General features: G+C 49.0%; 3 protein-coding genes across 3 annotated transcripts; 1 reads left to right on the top strand and 2 right to left on the bottom strand.

The window, feature by feature from the left end:
- Positions 1 to 789: 789 nt before the first annotated feature.
- Positions 790 to 3352, top strand: FSST1_001727 (uncharacterized protein; the record flags this gene model as incomplete). Its single annotated transcript, XM_083227647.1, has 4 exons — positions 790 to 1048; positions 1100 to 1380; positions 1453 to 1608; positions 1663 to 3240. The coding sequence occupies 4 exons, from the start codon at positions 790 to 792 to the stop codon at positions 3238 to 3240; spliced, it is 2274 nt and encodes a 757-aa protein (XP_083091909.1).
- A 618-nt stretch (positions 3353 to 3970) lies between these two features.
- Positions 3971 to 6546, bottom strand: FSST1_001726 (MIF4G like-domain-containing protein; the record flags this gene model as incomplete). The annotated part of the gene is made up of 4 exons (XM_083227646.1): positions 3971 to 4755; positions 4806 to 5886; positions 5936 to 6411; positions 6492 to 6546. The coding sequence occupies 4 exons, from the start codon at positions 6544 to 6546 to the stop codon at positions 3971 to 3973; spliced, it is 2397 nt and encodes a 798-aa protein (XP_083091908.1).
- Positions 6547 to 8038: 1492 nt separating this feature from the next.
- Positions 8039 to 9514, bottom strand: FSST1_001725 (kinase-like domain-containing protein; the record flags this gene model as incomplete). The annotated part of the gene is made up of 6 exons (XM_083227644.1): positions 8039 to 8172; positions 8227 to 8625; positions 8680 to 9028; positions 9083 to 9166; positions 9220 to 9392; positions 9469 to 9514. 6 exons carry the CDS (start codon positions 9512 to 9514, stop codon positions 8039 to 8041), a joined length of 1185 nt encoding a protein of 394 aa, XP_083091907.1.
- Between the last annotated feature and the right edge of the window lie 8418 nt (positions 9515 to 17932).

The following is a 17932-nucleotide window of genomic DNA, read 5'->3' as shown; positions in this document are numbered from 1 at the left end:
AGTCCATTCACCACCCGCCTCAGTAAATAGGTAGGCAAGTTGCACCCTGGGGCTAGGTATGCGAGGACGGAGAAAAAAAAGTCTTATCGGCGCATTCCCCGCTAAAAACAAACTCTAGAGAACTTTAGGTTACATTAAACAATTGGACATTTCGTCGGATAATACATAACCAAAAGATGAAAGAGAACTGGGTTGATGGAATGATCAACTTTAAGCCTAGAGAAGACTCCTAAGTCTTGGATAGGGACATCTCAGAGATATATTTCCTGTTTGTTCCATATTCTCAGGTTTTCTATGAATTGCAAAAGTATAGGGAGCAGCTGAATGATTCTGTCGACCCATCAAACCGTAACAAGTCATTATCAGAGATACTTCATTGGAGCGCAGGCACTTTAAAGCTCGCGTTTTAATGGGTCTTAGAAGCTGTATCTAGGTAGGTAGCTTTCACCGGGCTCTGCCCCGCCACATCAATGTTACACTTGCCATAGCGCGACCGCGTTCATAGGTTACCCCTACTAACCCTGCGATTATAGCTGCAACACTTCAACACCATCACCAAGCATCCACGCTGCACTCTTCTCACTCTCCACATTCGGCCTGTCCACTCTCGCTGCGCATTTCAGTTCGTGGGCTCGAATTTCTCTTCTCCGGGCCAAAAGCAACTTTTCGTTAACAAATACCTGGCCATTCCAGGTTTATATTCGTTTCCCTGTCGCCATCACCGAGTGTGCGGATCAACAGCCCAAACCGACCGCTCCATGGGCTCCATCGGAACATAAACCAGCAAACATGGCCGGGCGTCGCCGCCGCGCATCCACATCGAGTGTCGACACCGAAGATGGAAGCAAGATGTCATGGTGCCAGGAAAAATCGGTTATGAGATTCAACCATTCCGGTGTCGACCCTGAGACCTGCTTTGAACTCAAGGACGCCATCGTTCTAAACCAAGATGAACAAACTATGGAAAATGCCCTTCATGTAGCTGACCGTGGACCATTCATTATCCGCGGGACCTGCCTTGTGGAGGATCCAGCGCAGAGGGCGCACCGTTTGTGTCCCAACTACTGTCTTACACATTACGTTTAATAACATGTTCTAGTCATCATGAAAGTCCGCAAATCGGTCGAGCTAGAAGTCAGGAAATGCGTTCTGTACTCTATTGGTGAAGACAAGAATGATTCGCCGATCATCTGGGTTGCGGGTACATGTGCCTGGTTTGAGCTCAATCCGTCAAAAGCATACGCACCCATCTACAGACAGATGCGAGAGGCTGTGGTACTCTATTATCGCATACTGGCTATTTACAGCGACAGAAAGCCAAAGAAAACAAAAAAGGGTAAAAAGGATATTGAGAGGGACCTTCATCATGTTTTCCACGAGGTTTGTGCTCAAGGCCACTTCATTCTAAACTGACATCTAAACTGGCATGCGGCCTTGCTAACCTTTTTTAAGTATGCCACCAAGATCGGAGACGGCTCGACACTCGAAGACGTTATTTCGCGATGTGATAAACATGCATCATTTTTGATCGCACAGTGCACTGGAGATAGCAGCGAACTTGATTGGCGAACTACCCCTTTCTACCAGTGGTTGATTAAAAGACATCCCGTCAGTAGAAGACTCCTCTGCCCCACGGCAAACTAGACTAACACAGACCCTTAGGATATTTACACGAAAGAAACTGAGCGCCTGGATAAACCGCCTGAGCCTCTTCCGTCTCCTTCCATAGAGATCAGCGGGCCATCGGTACCCCAGACACTCCCCTCACGAACTCGCAATGGCTCGTCAGCTCCATCAGTCGCTCTTAGCAATGCCACCCCAGAGGTCATCGAACTCGATGACAGCCCGCCACCACAACCAGCGTCACGGTCACGCTCTACTAGTCACAGGGTCAACCCTGAAATCATCGACTTGGTGAGCTCTAATCAAATCTCAAGGGACACGTCGGCGATCCCAAGACCAGCCAGCGTTCATTCATCAATAAGCACACCATCATTCACCCTTCACCCAAGTGAGATCTCTTCCTCGGTAACCGGCGCAAATGAAACTCCCTTCCAGAGTGTCCTAAACGCTATTGAGTGGGCATATGCGGAAACTGAACATTCCAAGGCTGGCCTCACTCATTCGGCGGCTATGTATAAGCTCTGGACGAAATACAAATTTCCCAACTACAAAAGCGACCAGAAAGCATCCTACAGGGTCCCAATTGAAGAAGTAATTCACTACAACGCGGGCGCTCTGCTCCAGGCGCTTGATAAGGATAAGTACAAGCACCATGGTTTCTACTCCTGGCTTGAAGAAACTTCTAAGAAACCATTCCACCCTGTGGCCATCAGGCCATCCGATTTCCCGTACCGCGTAATGCGACGCAAGCAATCGAGCAATGCGCTTTCTAGCAAGTTGGCCCAGCCATCTCCCCTCGCGCAAATCGGAACACCTACGAGACCGGTCAATGGAGAGTTCTCAAGTCCCGCTCGTTCATCGCCAGCTGGCAAAAGTATCAGAAGGCCAGGCCGTCCATCCGGCGTAAAGTCCAGCCTTCGTTTAACAACCGCTTCCAGAAAGCGAGCTCACTCTGATGTGGACAGCGGCTCGCAGGATGAAGGAGCCGAGCCGAAAAGATCACATTATTTTTCCGACGAAGACGACGTGATTGAAAACCAGGGCCAGCTAGGTTCATCTGAGGATGAACCGGCTCCTAGTTCGTCCGAGAAGCTTGTCAAAATTTTCCTCAGAGCAGACAACATACCAACGACTATTCCACGCGGCCCGGACGAGACCTGGGTTTGCGAAGAAGACGATTGTGGATACGTAGTCCGCGGTGGTGATATTCGAGACTGTCGTGAACGCATCAGGCAACACTTTCACGAGCACGAGCGACAGATGAACCGTGTGAGTCTCGCAAGGACGGAGGGTTCACGTGGACATCTTCCGGTGAAGTACGTATATTTTAAGCCTTTCCTGATACTCGTCGAGTTGAACAACCCTCCCTTCCTTCCCGTCCCCAAAACCCCGACCCGTGGCCCAGGAACCACGGATGAAACCGACACAGCAGCGTCAACCCCAACCCTGACCAACAGCCCTGTGAGAGTTCACCTGTACCAACCCCAGACTCCTGTATCATCCCCGAAGGCTTCCGTACCTGTTACCACGCCTAATTTCAGGTCGATGATGGACGGATTTCGAAGACGCCCTCACCCTGTGTCAGACAACATTGATCGACTAACATTTGAACAATAGTCATCTCATGGATAAGCTCAAAAAATTGGGCGAGGCGTCCCAAGCTGCCGAGCAGCTCGTGATTGGCAGAGCTGTATTACCTCAGCGCATCAAAAGAAATCTCCTTATATGATGAGATCGACAGGCGACCCCTCTACTCTACGCCCTAACTTTCTTTTATTTGCATTAGATTGCTTTCGATTCAAGGGACTGAAAGATGATACCCTCAACATTAGCTCGGCGCGTATGTATTCTATAGGCTCTATCGGCAGCATGGTCCTTTTGGGGTGTTTGGTCTTGATTTCCAGCATCAAGTGGATACTATCAAGGATGAGGAGTGTTAAGTGTTGCATATGAATTGAGTTATGACTTATGTATGAACGACATCAAACGTGTGTCCACATCCTTCAAGTACACGAGTAAATGTGACCGAATAACATCACCAGTATGAAGGCAATTAAATGTGTGACCACGACACATTTGCTTAGACACTATGAGTCTTGCTCGTCATATAATGGCACACCAGAGGGAATTTTGTAACATGCCATGGCTATGTCTAATTGAATGATGAATCCGGCAAGAGATCTCTTTAACGTGCATGGTATTAGAAAAATTTCGCCTCAGCTCCTGCCTGTACCTATAATTCTCGAGAGGAAGCTACACCAAGTGAGCTCCTTATAGCATATGGCCATTTCTAAAATACAGCTCCTATCTATCACCTCTCGCCACCACAACATTGTAATTAATTCCTCTAATTCTCTGCTCCATCAGTTACCATGTTATCTTTGCCTACATTCTTGGCAGCCTCAAGAGCAAACGCCTCCTCAACAGCGCCCATTCTGTTGAAGACGCGCAGCCATCGCTGCCCCCATCGTCGGATCATGGCCTCGCGATCACTTGATCCGTCGCCTTCTTCCATTAGCTCGTCCTTACTTCCCCCGGCCCAGCTAATGAGGGCATCATTTGTAGCACGGAAAAGGTCACGGATTGACTTGACTTCCCTGGCACGTGTCTCGTCGTCGGTATCAGGAGAAGAAATCACCTGGCGACTGCGAGTGGCAACCTTGGTGAGTGTGTTGGAGACGAGCTCGAAGACATGTGGCTCAGCTAGACTCTCGCCTCCATTGGCGCCGTTTGCGGGTGTGCTGGCGACAACGGCCCAGTCCACCACGGTCATTGGGGTCAGAATAGAGTAGTTGAGAAGCTTCTCGGTGATGGAGAGCGCGATACCGGGGTGCGCATGCCAGTAGCTCATAAGTGCTGAAATGATCTGAGCACGCGCCGCCTCTGAAGCGTTGCCGGCTTCAAGCAGTCTGCCCTTGGCCCGGTCGATGCAAGCCAGAACATGGCTCAACGACTTGGAGCCAACCCAACAGATGGCGGTCATAAAGACGTCTGTGCTAGCAACCAAGGGATCCAGTGATTGCTCCGAAGCTTGGGACTGGATGCTGTCGATAAAAGGTTGAAACTCTTCATCCGCAGCTTTTTTTCTCAGAAGACCGGCGATTTCCATGCCCTCCTTGGAGAATGGTGTATCTATATCGCATGTCAGTTGTCTGGGCTTCACGACACAACAAAGTACATACCAGGGTTCTTGAACTTGAAATCAGGGACATCCTTTTCCTTCTCAGGGCCTACCAGAGGCAGGTAAGGCTCAGGCAGAGTCTTCTGAATTCTCTGGGCGAAACTGAGCCTCACCTCCTTATCAAGTGCTCCTTTCAGGAACCACTTGCTGGGGTGATAATCAGGCAGTTGAGCGTCGTCTACCCACTCGGCCCACTTCCATGTGAAGCCAAAGTTGCTGAGATGGTGGGAAAACCAGTCCATAAAGCGGTAGCTCAGTGCCAGATCCATGCGCGGACTGTTTCGGTACATGTATCGGATCGCCCTACCAAGACTGGGTGCAATGGCTGCTGGTGCCAGCTTGCAAGCTTCGGTAAGAACGGAGTGGTAGTACACGACTTTTCGTTCGGGAATAGGCAGTTGGAACAGCTGTGAGAAGACGGTGTCAACAGCAACATCCTCAGGTTTCCATGTGTTCTTTCCCGTTGGGAAATTCTTTAGTTCGTCGAAAGGTGTAGCTCGTTTAACAAAAGTGCCGTCAGCGAAGTAGCAGTCCAAATCCATCAAGTAGCGAGCCGTGACGTTACGGTTAAAGTCCAAAATGTTGATTGTGTCGAGAAGACCGTCTCGGATAAGAGAGGAAGCAATATCGGTGACGGCAGGAACTGAAGGTATATCCTGATTAGTGTATACGGAGAAGTAAATCTCAGGAAACAGAGGGCGAGGCCCGGCAATGACAGTCGCAGGGATAGAAATCTCGGGAAGCGCGTGTTTGGGCGCACTCGAGAGTTTGTCTTGCGCCTCAATATCCTCCAAAGGCATCTCCCAGGGCCGTGGCAAGCACGATAGCTCCCAGTTGTTGGCAGCTTCGGATTGAAGTTGTTTTTGGAGCAGCATGCACACGCTCAGCGATGTGCCGGGGCTCTCCTCCTTGCCTTCGGGGTGATAGGGGTCAACAAGGGTCTGTAGGGCATGGGGCTCCGACGCAATGATGTCTGTCTTTTCCATCAATTCCGCGGCCTTCTGCTGGAATTGTCCCGGAGTGGAGACCATAATGTAGGGGATGGTGAGAAGAATGATCTTAACAATCTCAGTACCAATGGTCTGCCTGGAGTTAGTAAATAGAATTCAATTGCAGATGTTCGAAACTCACGTCATCTGAGCTAGCTGTCTGGAGGTCCGCAGCTCGGCTAAAGAGCTCCTCCAAAATTGGGAAAAGACCATCTCCCTCAAGAAGAGACTGCAGACAAGCTAAGAACTTGAGTAGCAGCTTCACGTCACGCCATTCGCCCTGTGCGATCTTTTCTGCTGTGATTTGCGTGATACTTGCAAGGATCTCGTCAACGAATTCGGATTTCAATGTGTTGATGATAAGAACGACGGCGGCGACGAAGGGTGTCTTCAATGGCTGTTCGAGCAGGAGCTGTGTCACAAGTTCGAGGAATGTCCTGCGAAGGTTTTCGTCGTCGTAGTTTTCGGCCACCATCTGCGCAATGGATTGAACTTCTTCTGCCCATCGGCGCAAAGGGGAGTCCGCGATGCTAAGAAGCTGTCGTCGGACGCGCACAGGAAGGGGCGCAGGATCAACCCGTCTCCGCTGGTTTCGGCGATCGTATTGGTCATCGTCATCTGTAGGGCAGCATATTAGCAGGCGCATTAGAGACAACGCGACAACATCGCGTGTCTTGCATTGATGTTAATCTACCGACCTCGATATCTTCGCTTGCGGTAGCCACCCGGAGGTCTTCTATCGTAGTCGGCCATGATGTTGTCCTCGTCCTGTTATAGCAATTCGGCGTGTATCAATGATGGTCGATATTGGTGGTGGATGAAGTTTGTGAAGTGAAAGTGTGAGGCTGCGTCACTGCTAAAAGTTAATCAAGGGAAACAATGTGCAGGGATAGTGCACAAAGCGAGCAAGCTAAGGTGCATGAACAAGGTTCGGATTGGAGCATGAGGCGCTACTAGGGGTAAGGTATCGCGAGGCTAACACGCTAACACCTGAGCAAGGTGTATGCCTGAGGCATTCTTTCAAACCTTACATCGACTTCTTGGTCAAGATAATTGAGAATTGAGATAACGCAGTCCGCTGAATTTACAAATGTCAAACAAATAAACCTTTCCAAACAGCTTTGAGTTTGTTTTCCCCATAAGTGGTTGTGAGTTTAAAAACGGCAAAGACCATAAAATCGCCAATTCTTAAGTCGATTTACATATACAACTTAGCCCGACATAGAATACAATATTTACCGAGTTCAAATACTTCCCCAGGCAAACCAGAATAAAGACATAACAAATTGAAGTAAACAATCATATAAATTTAATCAACTTGCGCATTTGAAGTCTAGAAATAAAAGCTCCGTGCTTTTCAAAGACGTCAAACCCTCCCAACGTCCTTCAATGCATCACATCGTTCATTCTTTCTGCCTTTTATTGCAATTCATAACCAGTCCCTTATTCTTTATATCGTCTTGGACCATTGACGACTAGACCAAATAATGCCAAACTCCTCCACGTCTTCGGGAAAGCGAGAGTAAGATGCCACAGGGCCATCCATAGCCAGCTTCAATTGATAATTTCGTTGCAGCATGAAGAACAATACCGGGTGCCGGGCTGCGTCCTCTGCAGGTAAAACCAGGCCGAGTAAACCATTCGCCTTCACTCCTGTACCTCCAACCAACATCAGGATCGCGACTCTCCGAGCAACCATGGCAAGCCAGAACACGGTACCAAAAAAGAAGAATTCAACAAATGTTATCTCATCATTCCCAAGCCAACCATTGCCGCAGCATTGGGTTCCACCCCTGAGGCGCATACAATGAAAAAATAGCACCGGTTATTATCCGCCATGCATCGAAACGTGGTCTAAAAACGTAATTCCCTGCGATATGCGTCAATGGGGTCATCCCTCCTCGTGACTAGCCTTGTGGCAAAACTGAGAGCGGGTTCGTATAAAGGGCAAGCACAAAGCCCAATCCCCTCCCTACCGGGAAAGACTCCAACGCTCACCAGAACAAACAGACCTTCTCAGCTGGCCCTCGACGCCTGTACACCGTGCCTTATATATTAAAGACCGACGCTGTTGGCTCCAGGGCCTGCTCGCCATCTGGTCAGGCTTTGGTGGGCCCTTGCTCCCAGCCACCTTTGCTCAGCTCGGTACTGGGAGTGGACGAGGCAGGTCTCTTCCAGAGCCGCGGAGAGCCGGAGAAGGGTAAAAGCATATGCCAACTACCCTTTGCCTCGACGCGAGGCCGGCTCAATCCAGTTTCGCCATCATCTCCTGCTCCGTCAAGGGTGTGAAGTGGTCGATATCAAGGCCTTGCGATGCGAGAACGGGGCGAATGTGTGCTGGGACAAGCTTCTGGTTCAGGCTAGGAGCGATTGAGAGTTCTATTATAATGTCAGCTATATTGTCATTGACATGAATAACAAAGTTTCACATACCGTGACGAGTGAAGTCAAAGAGAGCGGGGAGTTCACGGAGCTGGCCAGTTCCGTGTCGCGAGTCGGGAAGCTTGGTGTTGGGGTCACGAAGCTCGTCGAAGAAGGGGTGAACCATGGCATCAATTGCAGATTGTCGCTCGGTGGGGGTGTACTCGAGCAGGCGAGCAATGAGGTCAATGGCGTTGGCGTCCGCCTTTCGGAAGACTTTGTTGAAAGGATGAGGCTTAATTTGAGGGAACTTGTGCTCCATATAGTTAGGGTTCATTGTTCGAATCTGTTCCCGAGTAGGTGTGCCCAGAACTTTGATGATCTCAACGAGCTGGTCGATACCTGACTCGCCAGGGAAAAGAGGCTGACCAAGCATAAGCTCGGCCATCACACATCCAGTTGACCAAACATCTAATCACAGTTAGCGAATGGAATTAAGTAAACAGGTTTTACACGTGATCTTACCAATCTTTGTTGTGTAGTTCGTGGCACCAAAGATGAGTTCGGGTGCACGATAGTATCGGGAGCAGATGTAGGAAACGTTAGGCTCGTTGGGGACCAAAATCTTGGCGCTTCCGAAATCGCAGAGCTTGAGGATACCGCTGTTGGGGTCGAGAAGAAGATTCTGAGGCTTGATATCTCGATGGCAGATACCTTGAGAGTGGATGTAGGCCAAGGCTCTGAAGAGCTGGTAGATGTAAAGCTTGACCTCTAGGATAGGCATGGTTGTCTTCATCTTGTTGAAAAATCGAGAGGCTCGGTAAACGGTCTCGGGCACAAATTCTTGAACGAGGTTCAGGTAAACTTCATCCTTCTATGAGGGAATTAGCGGGAAAGAACAGATGACTAGCTAGGCAAGATCACATACACGTTCGCCATTGGAGTAATAGAAGGCCTTGAGCTGGACGATGTTGGGGTGACGGACAATACGCATGATCTGTAGTTCACGGTTCTGAAACGAAGGTTAACGAACAGGCCATAGTACGCTGTGTTAATTGTACACACCTTGAACCTCTTGTCTTGAAGAACCCGCTTAATGGCAGCATCCTCTCCTGATGGTGACAGCTTGGTCTGGAAGACGACACCGAAAGAGCCGTTTCCTACAATCTTACACTGCGTGTACTGCAGGTCCCGAGTCTCGCCGGTAATTCCATCCTGAACCTTTTCGCGGATAACCTCTGCAATTATGTCAGTTCAGGCACCATACATCAAGCCAAGCCCATGCAGGCCCAATGACAGGGAGGATGTACTAACCTCCCATCCGGAGGCTGTTGAAGGCGTTTGGCCGATGAGCCGACATGGTTTGAATGCGTGAATCTTAGTCAAGGCGCGAGTGCAAATAGAGTTGAACGAAATCGCCTGGGCGTTTCGACAAAAGAGAATATGCGAGGAGCTATTAAGTGGGCCGTGATGGGCAGAATGGAACGAGCCAATGCTGAAAGGCAAGCAAGAAGTTGGGTAGCGATGTTCCTTCAATGGAAAGCTAGATTTGCGCAATAGACAAGTGTACGACACTTGAATGACGATGGGCGATGTCTCGGTCGAGCAGGGTATCGGCACGGGCGCAGAGGGGCGACTCGTGAGGTTATTTCTGCACGTAAAAGCTCGTCAACCAAGGAAATTCTGGCTGATGAGAAACGATGCCGTTAATCCAAGTAGACTATAAACTGTTTGTGAGTCGAAGGCAACAACGAGGACGATGCGCACGAAATTGGCAAGGCCAAGGGTATCTGGGGAAACAAAGAGAAAACCGAGGGGAGAGTCGGTGGTGTTTTTGGTGGCACGGGACAGGCTGGAGGGGGAGCGGGGCAGAGGGGAAGGGAGGGGAGGAAAGGGAACAGTGGGCGCGAGAAAGTGGGCAAGGGACGGGGTATAAAAAGCTGCTGGTAGCGAGGGTAAAAAAAAAAAAGGACGCCGGGGGGACAGGGCCTAAAGATAGATCGAGGTACTAATGGGAATGAGTGGTAAGGTAAAAAAGGTATGGTAGAGCCAGAGGTGGCGACGTAGGTGTATGTAGGTGCAGGTGCAGGTGCAGGCGCAAGTTTAGGTGAAGGGACGGACAAGCCTTGTTCAGTCAGGCTTCGTTCTTCAGAGGCGGCGTTTGCTTTGCTGACTGATCACGCAGGGACGGGGGCCTAAAGTGATGGACTTTTTGAATGGAAGCAAGGCAGACACAAACAAAATGAGTGAGTGAGTGAAGGAGGGAGGCAGGAAGGGTGAAGTCGTTGACTTGACGAGTGTGCGTGTGCGTATGCGTGCGAACGTGAGTGCGGCAGGATGCGCTATGCTACGCATGCATTTACCAGCATGGATTGTTTGGGTAGGATGGAAGGTTTTATTATTCTGTCTCTCTCTTTTTCTTCCTTTTGGTGTTCGATTCTCTCCCGCCCGTTTCTGCACCTCAGGCTATTGACGTTTGGATGCTAGTGATGTGTAGTGGAGGTAGCTGCAGTCGCAGTCATTGCTGGCTTTGAATAAAAAAGAGGCTGGCTATCCACGCTCTCAACTTTGATGCCCAGACGAGCTTTTTGATTCAGAAGGCCTCGAAATAATCCAGGGGATAAGGCGACGGGTAACAAGGCGTGTACTCGGTGCTAGGGGAGTGAAAGCTCAGGGAGTGCGGGCACGGGGCTGGCACCAAGCGGGTCTGAAGGGGCGGGGTGCTGGCTTGATGGGGCACGCTCGTGACAGCCCATCGATAGAATGCAGCCAGAGAAGACGAAGGATGAAAATAAAGGCGTTCCGGAACTGATGATAATTGAGGAATTTCGAAAAATGGAAGTACAGCAAGGAAAGAATGCATACATGCATGGGAAAGGTTGGTAGGCTGAAGAGAGGCATGTATTGAATGATGGACTTACTATGTGTGATGCAGGCGACACGAAAAATGATGACGATATCGCTTAGTTGGGAGTCAATTGTGCTGGTGACCTCGAGATCTTAGGTATGTAGTCGCAGCAGCTTGCACCGAATGATCGTGAGATGCGTGAGGCTTTTGAATCAATCAAGAAATAATGTGACAAGGGCCTTCTGTTTGTTGGAGAAAGACACAAGTGTAATCGGAACGGCTTGTTATGAGGCACAGGTACGGTGGTTCAAGGTTGATGGGCAAGTGTTCATGTGAGTGCAGTCGGGTGCGGTGCAGTAGCTGTGCTTCTGGCGGCGTACGTGGTGATGCAGCGGCTAGGCACTGTAGCAGGGGCACAGGTGGTATAAACAATACGATGAGAGATGAACGAGGCCACGGCGAGTCCCCTTTTTTCTAGGTGATTGGGTTTATTCGAGGTTTTACAGATAACGGCGTCGAAGGCAGCAGAAGACGGTTGGCAGTTATGGTAGGCAGGTTGAGGCCGAGCTGGGAACGCTTGAACAGACAGATGCGATGTGATGTATGCGAAACGATGGGATACGATATAGCCCAGCGGGAATTCTTAGGCCAAGGGAGAGTGTGAAAGCCCTCGAGGCATTCTAGGAACGGTGGGTGAAGTCAATCAAAGATGATGGTAGAAGAGGAATGTTTGAAGTCTGGTGGAATGAGCTGAGCTGAGCTGGGCTAAATTAAGCCTCGTCTATGTTGGTTCTGAGCTTGCTCGCTTGCTAAGAAGCTGTTCTGAATAGGTAGGACTTGACGAACGGCCTGACTACTAAGGTAGGTTACCTACCTAGTACTGGAGCTAAGGTAAATACTACTACAAGTGAGTACCTACTAAGGTACTTACTAAGTAACCTGAGATGATACTAAAGAACAGCGTCTTGGGCGGTACTCTTCGATCTGAAAGGCACCTAGTCTCCGTACCTTGGCTAGGGGGGAAACAAAACTTCGGACGTCAGACGCCCAAATTCGCCCTAGCAGCGTCCGACGTCTTATTTCCCCCCGAGGCTTGGTAGATACCTACCTGGTACAGAATGCTTGCTCTGTGGCAGGACCTACCTAGAGATGGTGCAAAAGGACGTGCACGGGGCGGCTATGCGGGGCGGTTTTCTACTTAATCGACAGAGTGACGGCATGAGCGGCCGTGGATAGAGAGCAGGTAGTGAGACGTCAACGAGAACTAATAAAATATAGAGAAAATAAACGGCTCCCGTTAACTTTAGCTGCCTACCTGCCTATACTAGTTTGTTTTATGCAGGTTAATAAAATCAATTGTATATACAGTGTTGGAGAGTAATAAACTGCCTTGGAGTGGAAGAAAACTTAACGCTAAAGCCAATGTCCAAAATAAAATAAAGCAAGTCTAGGATCTGCTCTCGTGTAAATAGACTGAGTAATTTTGTCGCTAATGATCTCATGTAACAGCTAGTTTTGAGGACCCCGGGGAGTGTATCGGGAATGGCAAGGAGGGGAAATCTTGGGTTGGTGTGTGAGGGGTTAATGAACCAGAAAGGTATTCGTAGCTACTAAGCTGGAAGGAAAGACAGGACTCGTTCCAGAATTACATATGCATATTTTGACTGTTGATGCACAGCGGTGTCAGATATGAGAGGTGAAAGATGCCAGCTAAGTATTCATAGCAGGGGTCCTGTATCGTGAAGATGCAGAGAATATGACTGAATATGCGTAGGTACCTTATGTAGAGAAATTGAACAATGTGGTGGTGGGGAGGGTACAGTACGATACTTAGGTACTTTTTGCAGAGGCTCTACTCGCCTCTTCAGCAAAGTAGATCTCGTTGACGAACGGCTTGAACCGCCGCACGGGGATTTATTTTTGGAAAACTACACTCCTTGTGTCTCGAGAGCCGCGTCGCCAGGACCAAATCAATCGCGGATCAATGAACTTCGATCTCGAAGCAATTGGTTGCAAATATGTGAACGTCTTGTGAGCAAATTCGACGCCCATTCAGAGGACCCGCAGCATTGGGCTTGCTCATGTGCTCATCTTGAGACGGGTAAGGTTCCTGGAAGGTACCCAAGCGCTAAAGTCCGGCAGGCGAGACCTCTATCATCCCATGCAACCGTGTACTTTACTTTCCTGGAATTGGGTAGATCGAGTCGGGTCTGGGCAGCCAAGATGCCTCAGGGTAAGGTACCGACGCAGCAGGTCAGGTCGAGTTCAGTCAGGGAATCGACTTCTGTCGTAACACAATACCTGGCATCTGTCTAGCTATGTATTCCTGAGATGGCTCGATGTTGACCATCCAAGGGTATCGCGATCCATACTGTACCCTTGACGGATTGGATCCATATCGGTGAGACGAAATAATCGGTTTGTCGGGAAGTGATCCATAGACTTGCCGAATCGCTTGCTGCATGACAGTTAATAGTCTCGACCCTTAAAATTTTCGATACAACAATACCAGTTCTTGGATGCCTGCATTCCGCCGATGAACTGCCTGCCATACCAAGAGGGCATCGGAATAGTGGTTCGAGTGATGTGAAGCAGGTGAGGTCGAAGGTATCCCTGCCTACATGGTACGGCTTATACACCAAGTAGGACAAGGGAAGGTGAGAGTCAAATGAACAGTGAACTACAACAGGTACCTAGATAATATGTCGCATTACACTACGCCTACACGCTATACTCTTTCACTCAAGTTGACCCAAAAATTGATTATGAGCCTTGAATATACTACTACCTACTAACAGGAACTTGTGTGGAAAACCAATTGCCCTTGTTAACATACGGGCAAGACGTGATTAGCGAATATCGACCAATCGAGGTTCTGTATCAACAGGTATGTAGGTTCGATTCGAGCAAAAAAAAATATCATGAAAAGCAAGCAAGAGACCAAGGCACAAGAGATCTACAATCTTGCCAAAAAGAGACGTGCAACTATGTACTAGACATCACATCTGGATCCCTGAGTGGGCTCGGTAGAAGCACTGACCATAATCTGCAAGTCAAGGTATCCCGAAAGCCACATGGTTGTCTTCATTAACAACGCAGACAGGCAATCCGATATCCCCTACTCTGGACACACTGCCCATTGTCGGTCTCAAAGACGCTGTACCAATGGGGGAGAGGAGAACACCCACGAACGAGGCCAGCACAGAATCGTCGACTATTCCCTTCGACTTGTAACATCAGAATACCATTGCTTCAAAGGAACACTTCGGCTCACATGACATTAAGAACAAGGACCGACTAACACTACGTTAACTCCTAGCCAGAGCCTCAGAGGTCACGTCACGTCACCTCACTTTCCATCTCACAACGCCTCAGCTCACAATTACAGCCAAATAAAACCGAAGTCATTAACAACAATCTCAAGGGCCAATGACAATTTTTGTAAATAAAAAATTGCTAGAGAAACAGACTCAACACAAGTATTCGTTGAGTCAGCGGCACGGTTATAGACGCATCGGCACTGTAACATACCTATGTATGTTCAGGGATCATTTAGATCTTTTGGTGGTCCAACATCAACATCGTTAAATCTACAAGTACCTGCTAACTGGGCAGCGCAAAACAAATTGTAGCTCTCCCCGGCACCTCCCCTGGCAGTCAGAGTGGTCCAAGCTGACCCGGTCTCGGTTGATTCCCACCTGATGCAGACACAGAGCCAGAACTCGAGATAATGATGGACGTTTTTACTTTCCACAGAAGTCACTGAGCACATGCGCCTGCGGGGCCGTGGCACAACGAGGCTGGGTGGAACCCTGACGTCTGAAGCTCTGGAACCTCAAGATCCAGAAATCAGGTGTCCAATTGAACGATACGATGAATGCTTGTTGTTGCAGTTGTCGTGCCCTAACACCTCCACAGAAATTTGCAACTGCGGTATTCTCCTTGCCTTCAACGACGCCAATTTCGAGCTGGTTGATCAGCACGAGCGCTTGCTCCAGTTATTGAAGCTGCAATGGGCACGAATCTTCAAACCTTCACCATCTGATAAATCTCACACACGTGCACATGGCATACATCAGCTTGTATTCGGGTAATTTTGTTGGTTTCAGTACCAAGTCGGGCAACTCGCTGTCCCGCCATAGCCCTAGGTAGAACCATCAGTGGCCGGGCAGTGATGGTTGGATGCCAATTGGTGGTGTCGAGGCGTGATCAAATGGTGCTTGGTGTGGACCTACCTTGCCTTTACGTGGTTACTGAGTGTCGACGCCAACGGTGATCTACCTGCGGCCAATGAAAGCGCCAGCAGACGTCATGCTACCCATGGACGACATCTGTCAAGACCAACGGTATAGGCAGCACTAAGCTACTGTTTGCCGGTGGGTTGGGTTGGGTTGGGTTGGGTTGGACTTGCAGCAAGTACAAGTCGAATATATCGGAACGAGCGATAGATCTTGCAAGAACGGGACGGAGATGCCCATGCCGTTTTGGCATGTCTTGACAGGTAGATAATCAACAAGGTCGCGCCAAAAGCCGATGCGGCCACGGCACATGGGTGACTAGCTACGCGACATCTTGATGACGCTCTGCTCAAGGACTGAGGACTCGGAGACCATCAAGCCCCTGGCACCATCACCTCCACTTAGACCGAAGCTGACCACGGGTCAATCAATGGGCGGCTGCCGACCACTCACGGGCTACTGGTCGCGGAAGTTGGAGTTTCCCAGGTGGTGGGCAGTCATGCTTAGTGGATAGGCTTTGCGGAATGCAGATGGTCATGAGACCCTCGTATGCAACGCTAATGACCATGGCCGAGTTTTAAGTTCACGAAAGCGCAAGACCCATTTGTTCAACGAAAAGGAAAAAAGGGGACCCAAGTCATGCTTGAACCAATCATTATGTTGATCAAACCCATCAAACCAAAGTCCAAGCTCTAAACTCTTGAGTCTTGTTATCGCCAGGAACCAACCACCAACCAACAGGGCTTGAATTCAAAGCGGCATAAGGAGTCGTTTCCTTCAACATATGAGCCAATGGTTCGCCACGCTATCATTAATTAGCTTCACTGAGGCTCAACCCACAAGTTGAAAACCGCCCTTGACTGCTGCCCATCATCAAGCTCATTGTATGTAACACAGGCGCTAACTCTTTTTCTGTGACCAAAGCTGGTATGTATTCGTCTTAAACATATTACGGTCATGCCGCAATGTGATATGATGTTGAACGGTCCAAATCAGACACATGCCTTCCGGCTGCGGCTCCAAGCTTTGAGAAAATGTTAAAGCCACCAAGCATCCATGACTTCTCAGGTATATGTCGCCCCATACTCCGGGCCTCGAAGCTGAATATCTTCAATGCCTAGCTCCATCTCGATTAACGTCAGGTGACACTGGCTGAACTACCGAGACATGTCAACTAACACAGAATCCTTTCTAGAGAGCTCAACAGGCTGACTTACATCTCGTTTAAGGCAGATCCAACAGAACATTGGCGTTCCAAGAATGAGAGAATAGGTCACAAATATACATATCGTAGCAACGGCAGTCATCGACCAACCAGTGATGGCTCTGTTCATCAAGACCGCTCGAGACGTTCTCTTAATCTGAGGTAAACTTCCTCTGCTTACAGTCTTGCCAGAACTTTGCATTTTGTCAAACAGTGCGGGCTTTTGAAATGTCATCGAGTATCGATAAGCACTGCCTTGTCTGCGTATGGTGTTGGAATGCCAGTGCAGTTTCCATCCTAATGTCCTGCCTTGAAGCGGCATCTATGATACTGCTCACGCGGTTACCTGAGAGGCACATCTTAGCAGATTTATATCAGCATCAGATACACGACAGCCTCCTGTTTAAGATTTGAAAAGCCAGCGGCTCCGATCTTACATCTTTTCACTGACAGCAATGTGGTATTTATAATATTATACAAAAGTAAACTATCGTTGGTATGTCTATACCGGGTTTCTCGTTATACAAAGCTTCTCCAAACCCCTCGCACAACTCGACAAGGATCATTGTTGGCTTCGGTGATCCATGTCACGAGCCCAGATAAGATCCGTGACACCCTATTTCTCTAGTCAAGCTTCCGGGCAATCACTGTCTAGTCGGTTTAAATAGGTTCTTGTGGCATGTGGTTCGCAGCGCGGTACATTGAAACGAGTCGTTCTGAGCTTGGTTGGGTCTCAGCTGTCACAGAGAATGAGACTTGACAATCCAGGCTCTTGAGCCCTTTGTTACGCTCTACTAAGGCATGGCCAAGCGTTATTACAGAAGAAGACAAGATTTTACTATATAACAAGCAGACCACTTTGGGTAACCTGGTTCATTCGCTATCCTCAATGATTACTGCCAGATAGCCACGCAATGGCATGGATATCAAGATCTATGACTAGCATGATGAGGGCTACCCAAACGGCCACCGCACATCCTGATTCGTCAAGGCGTGTAATTGGAGAATGTATCAAGTCGAAGCCGCCGCACGAAAGATGAAGCAGCTTATAGGCTTGAGAGGTGGGATTGTAAGTCCGTTGGTCCCCCAACTCATACACTGGCGATATTGAAAATTGTTGACCAGTCGATGCAATTACATGAGTGAGGCACTTTTGGGGTGGATGAATACTCTTCGCCGTTCCTGGTGTCAAAGAAGCCGAGAGTGTCTCCTTTCACTCCTCAACATACACAAGAACTACCTAGTGAATAACCCCCCGTCCTGACACGTCTCTCTTTACAGGGGATTTTTGAATATTCATCTACCACCTCAAAGATGTTGTCTCAGTCCTGAGTACTTGAGCCATCACCGAGCATCTCAAAACACCTTGGCTTGACAGTTACCCGAACCAACACTAACACAGGCATGGCATAGAGACGATAAAAGTTGGGACGGGGTTTACCGGTGATACCCTAACTAATGCAATATTTGACTCAATTGTTGAGTTGT

Source organism: Fusarium sambucinum, chromosome IV (genome assembly GCF_050947815.1).
Source record: "Fusarium sambucinum isolate potato_lamoka chromosome IV, whole genome shotgun sequence".
Lineage (NCBI taxonomy): Eukaryota > Fungi > Ascomycota > Sordariomycetes > Hypocreales > Nectriaceae > Fusarium > Fusarium sambucinum.
This window is presented reverse-complemented; position numbering and strand designations above follow the sequence as displayed.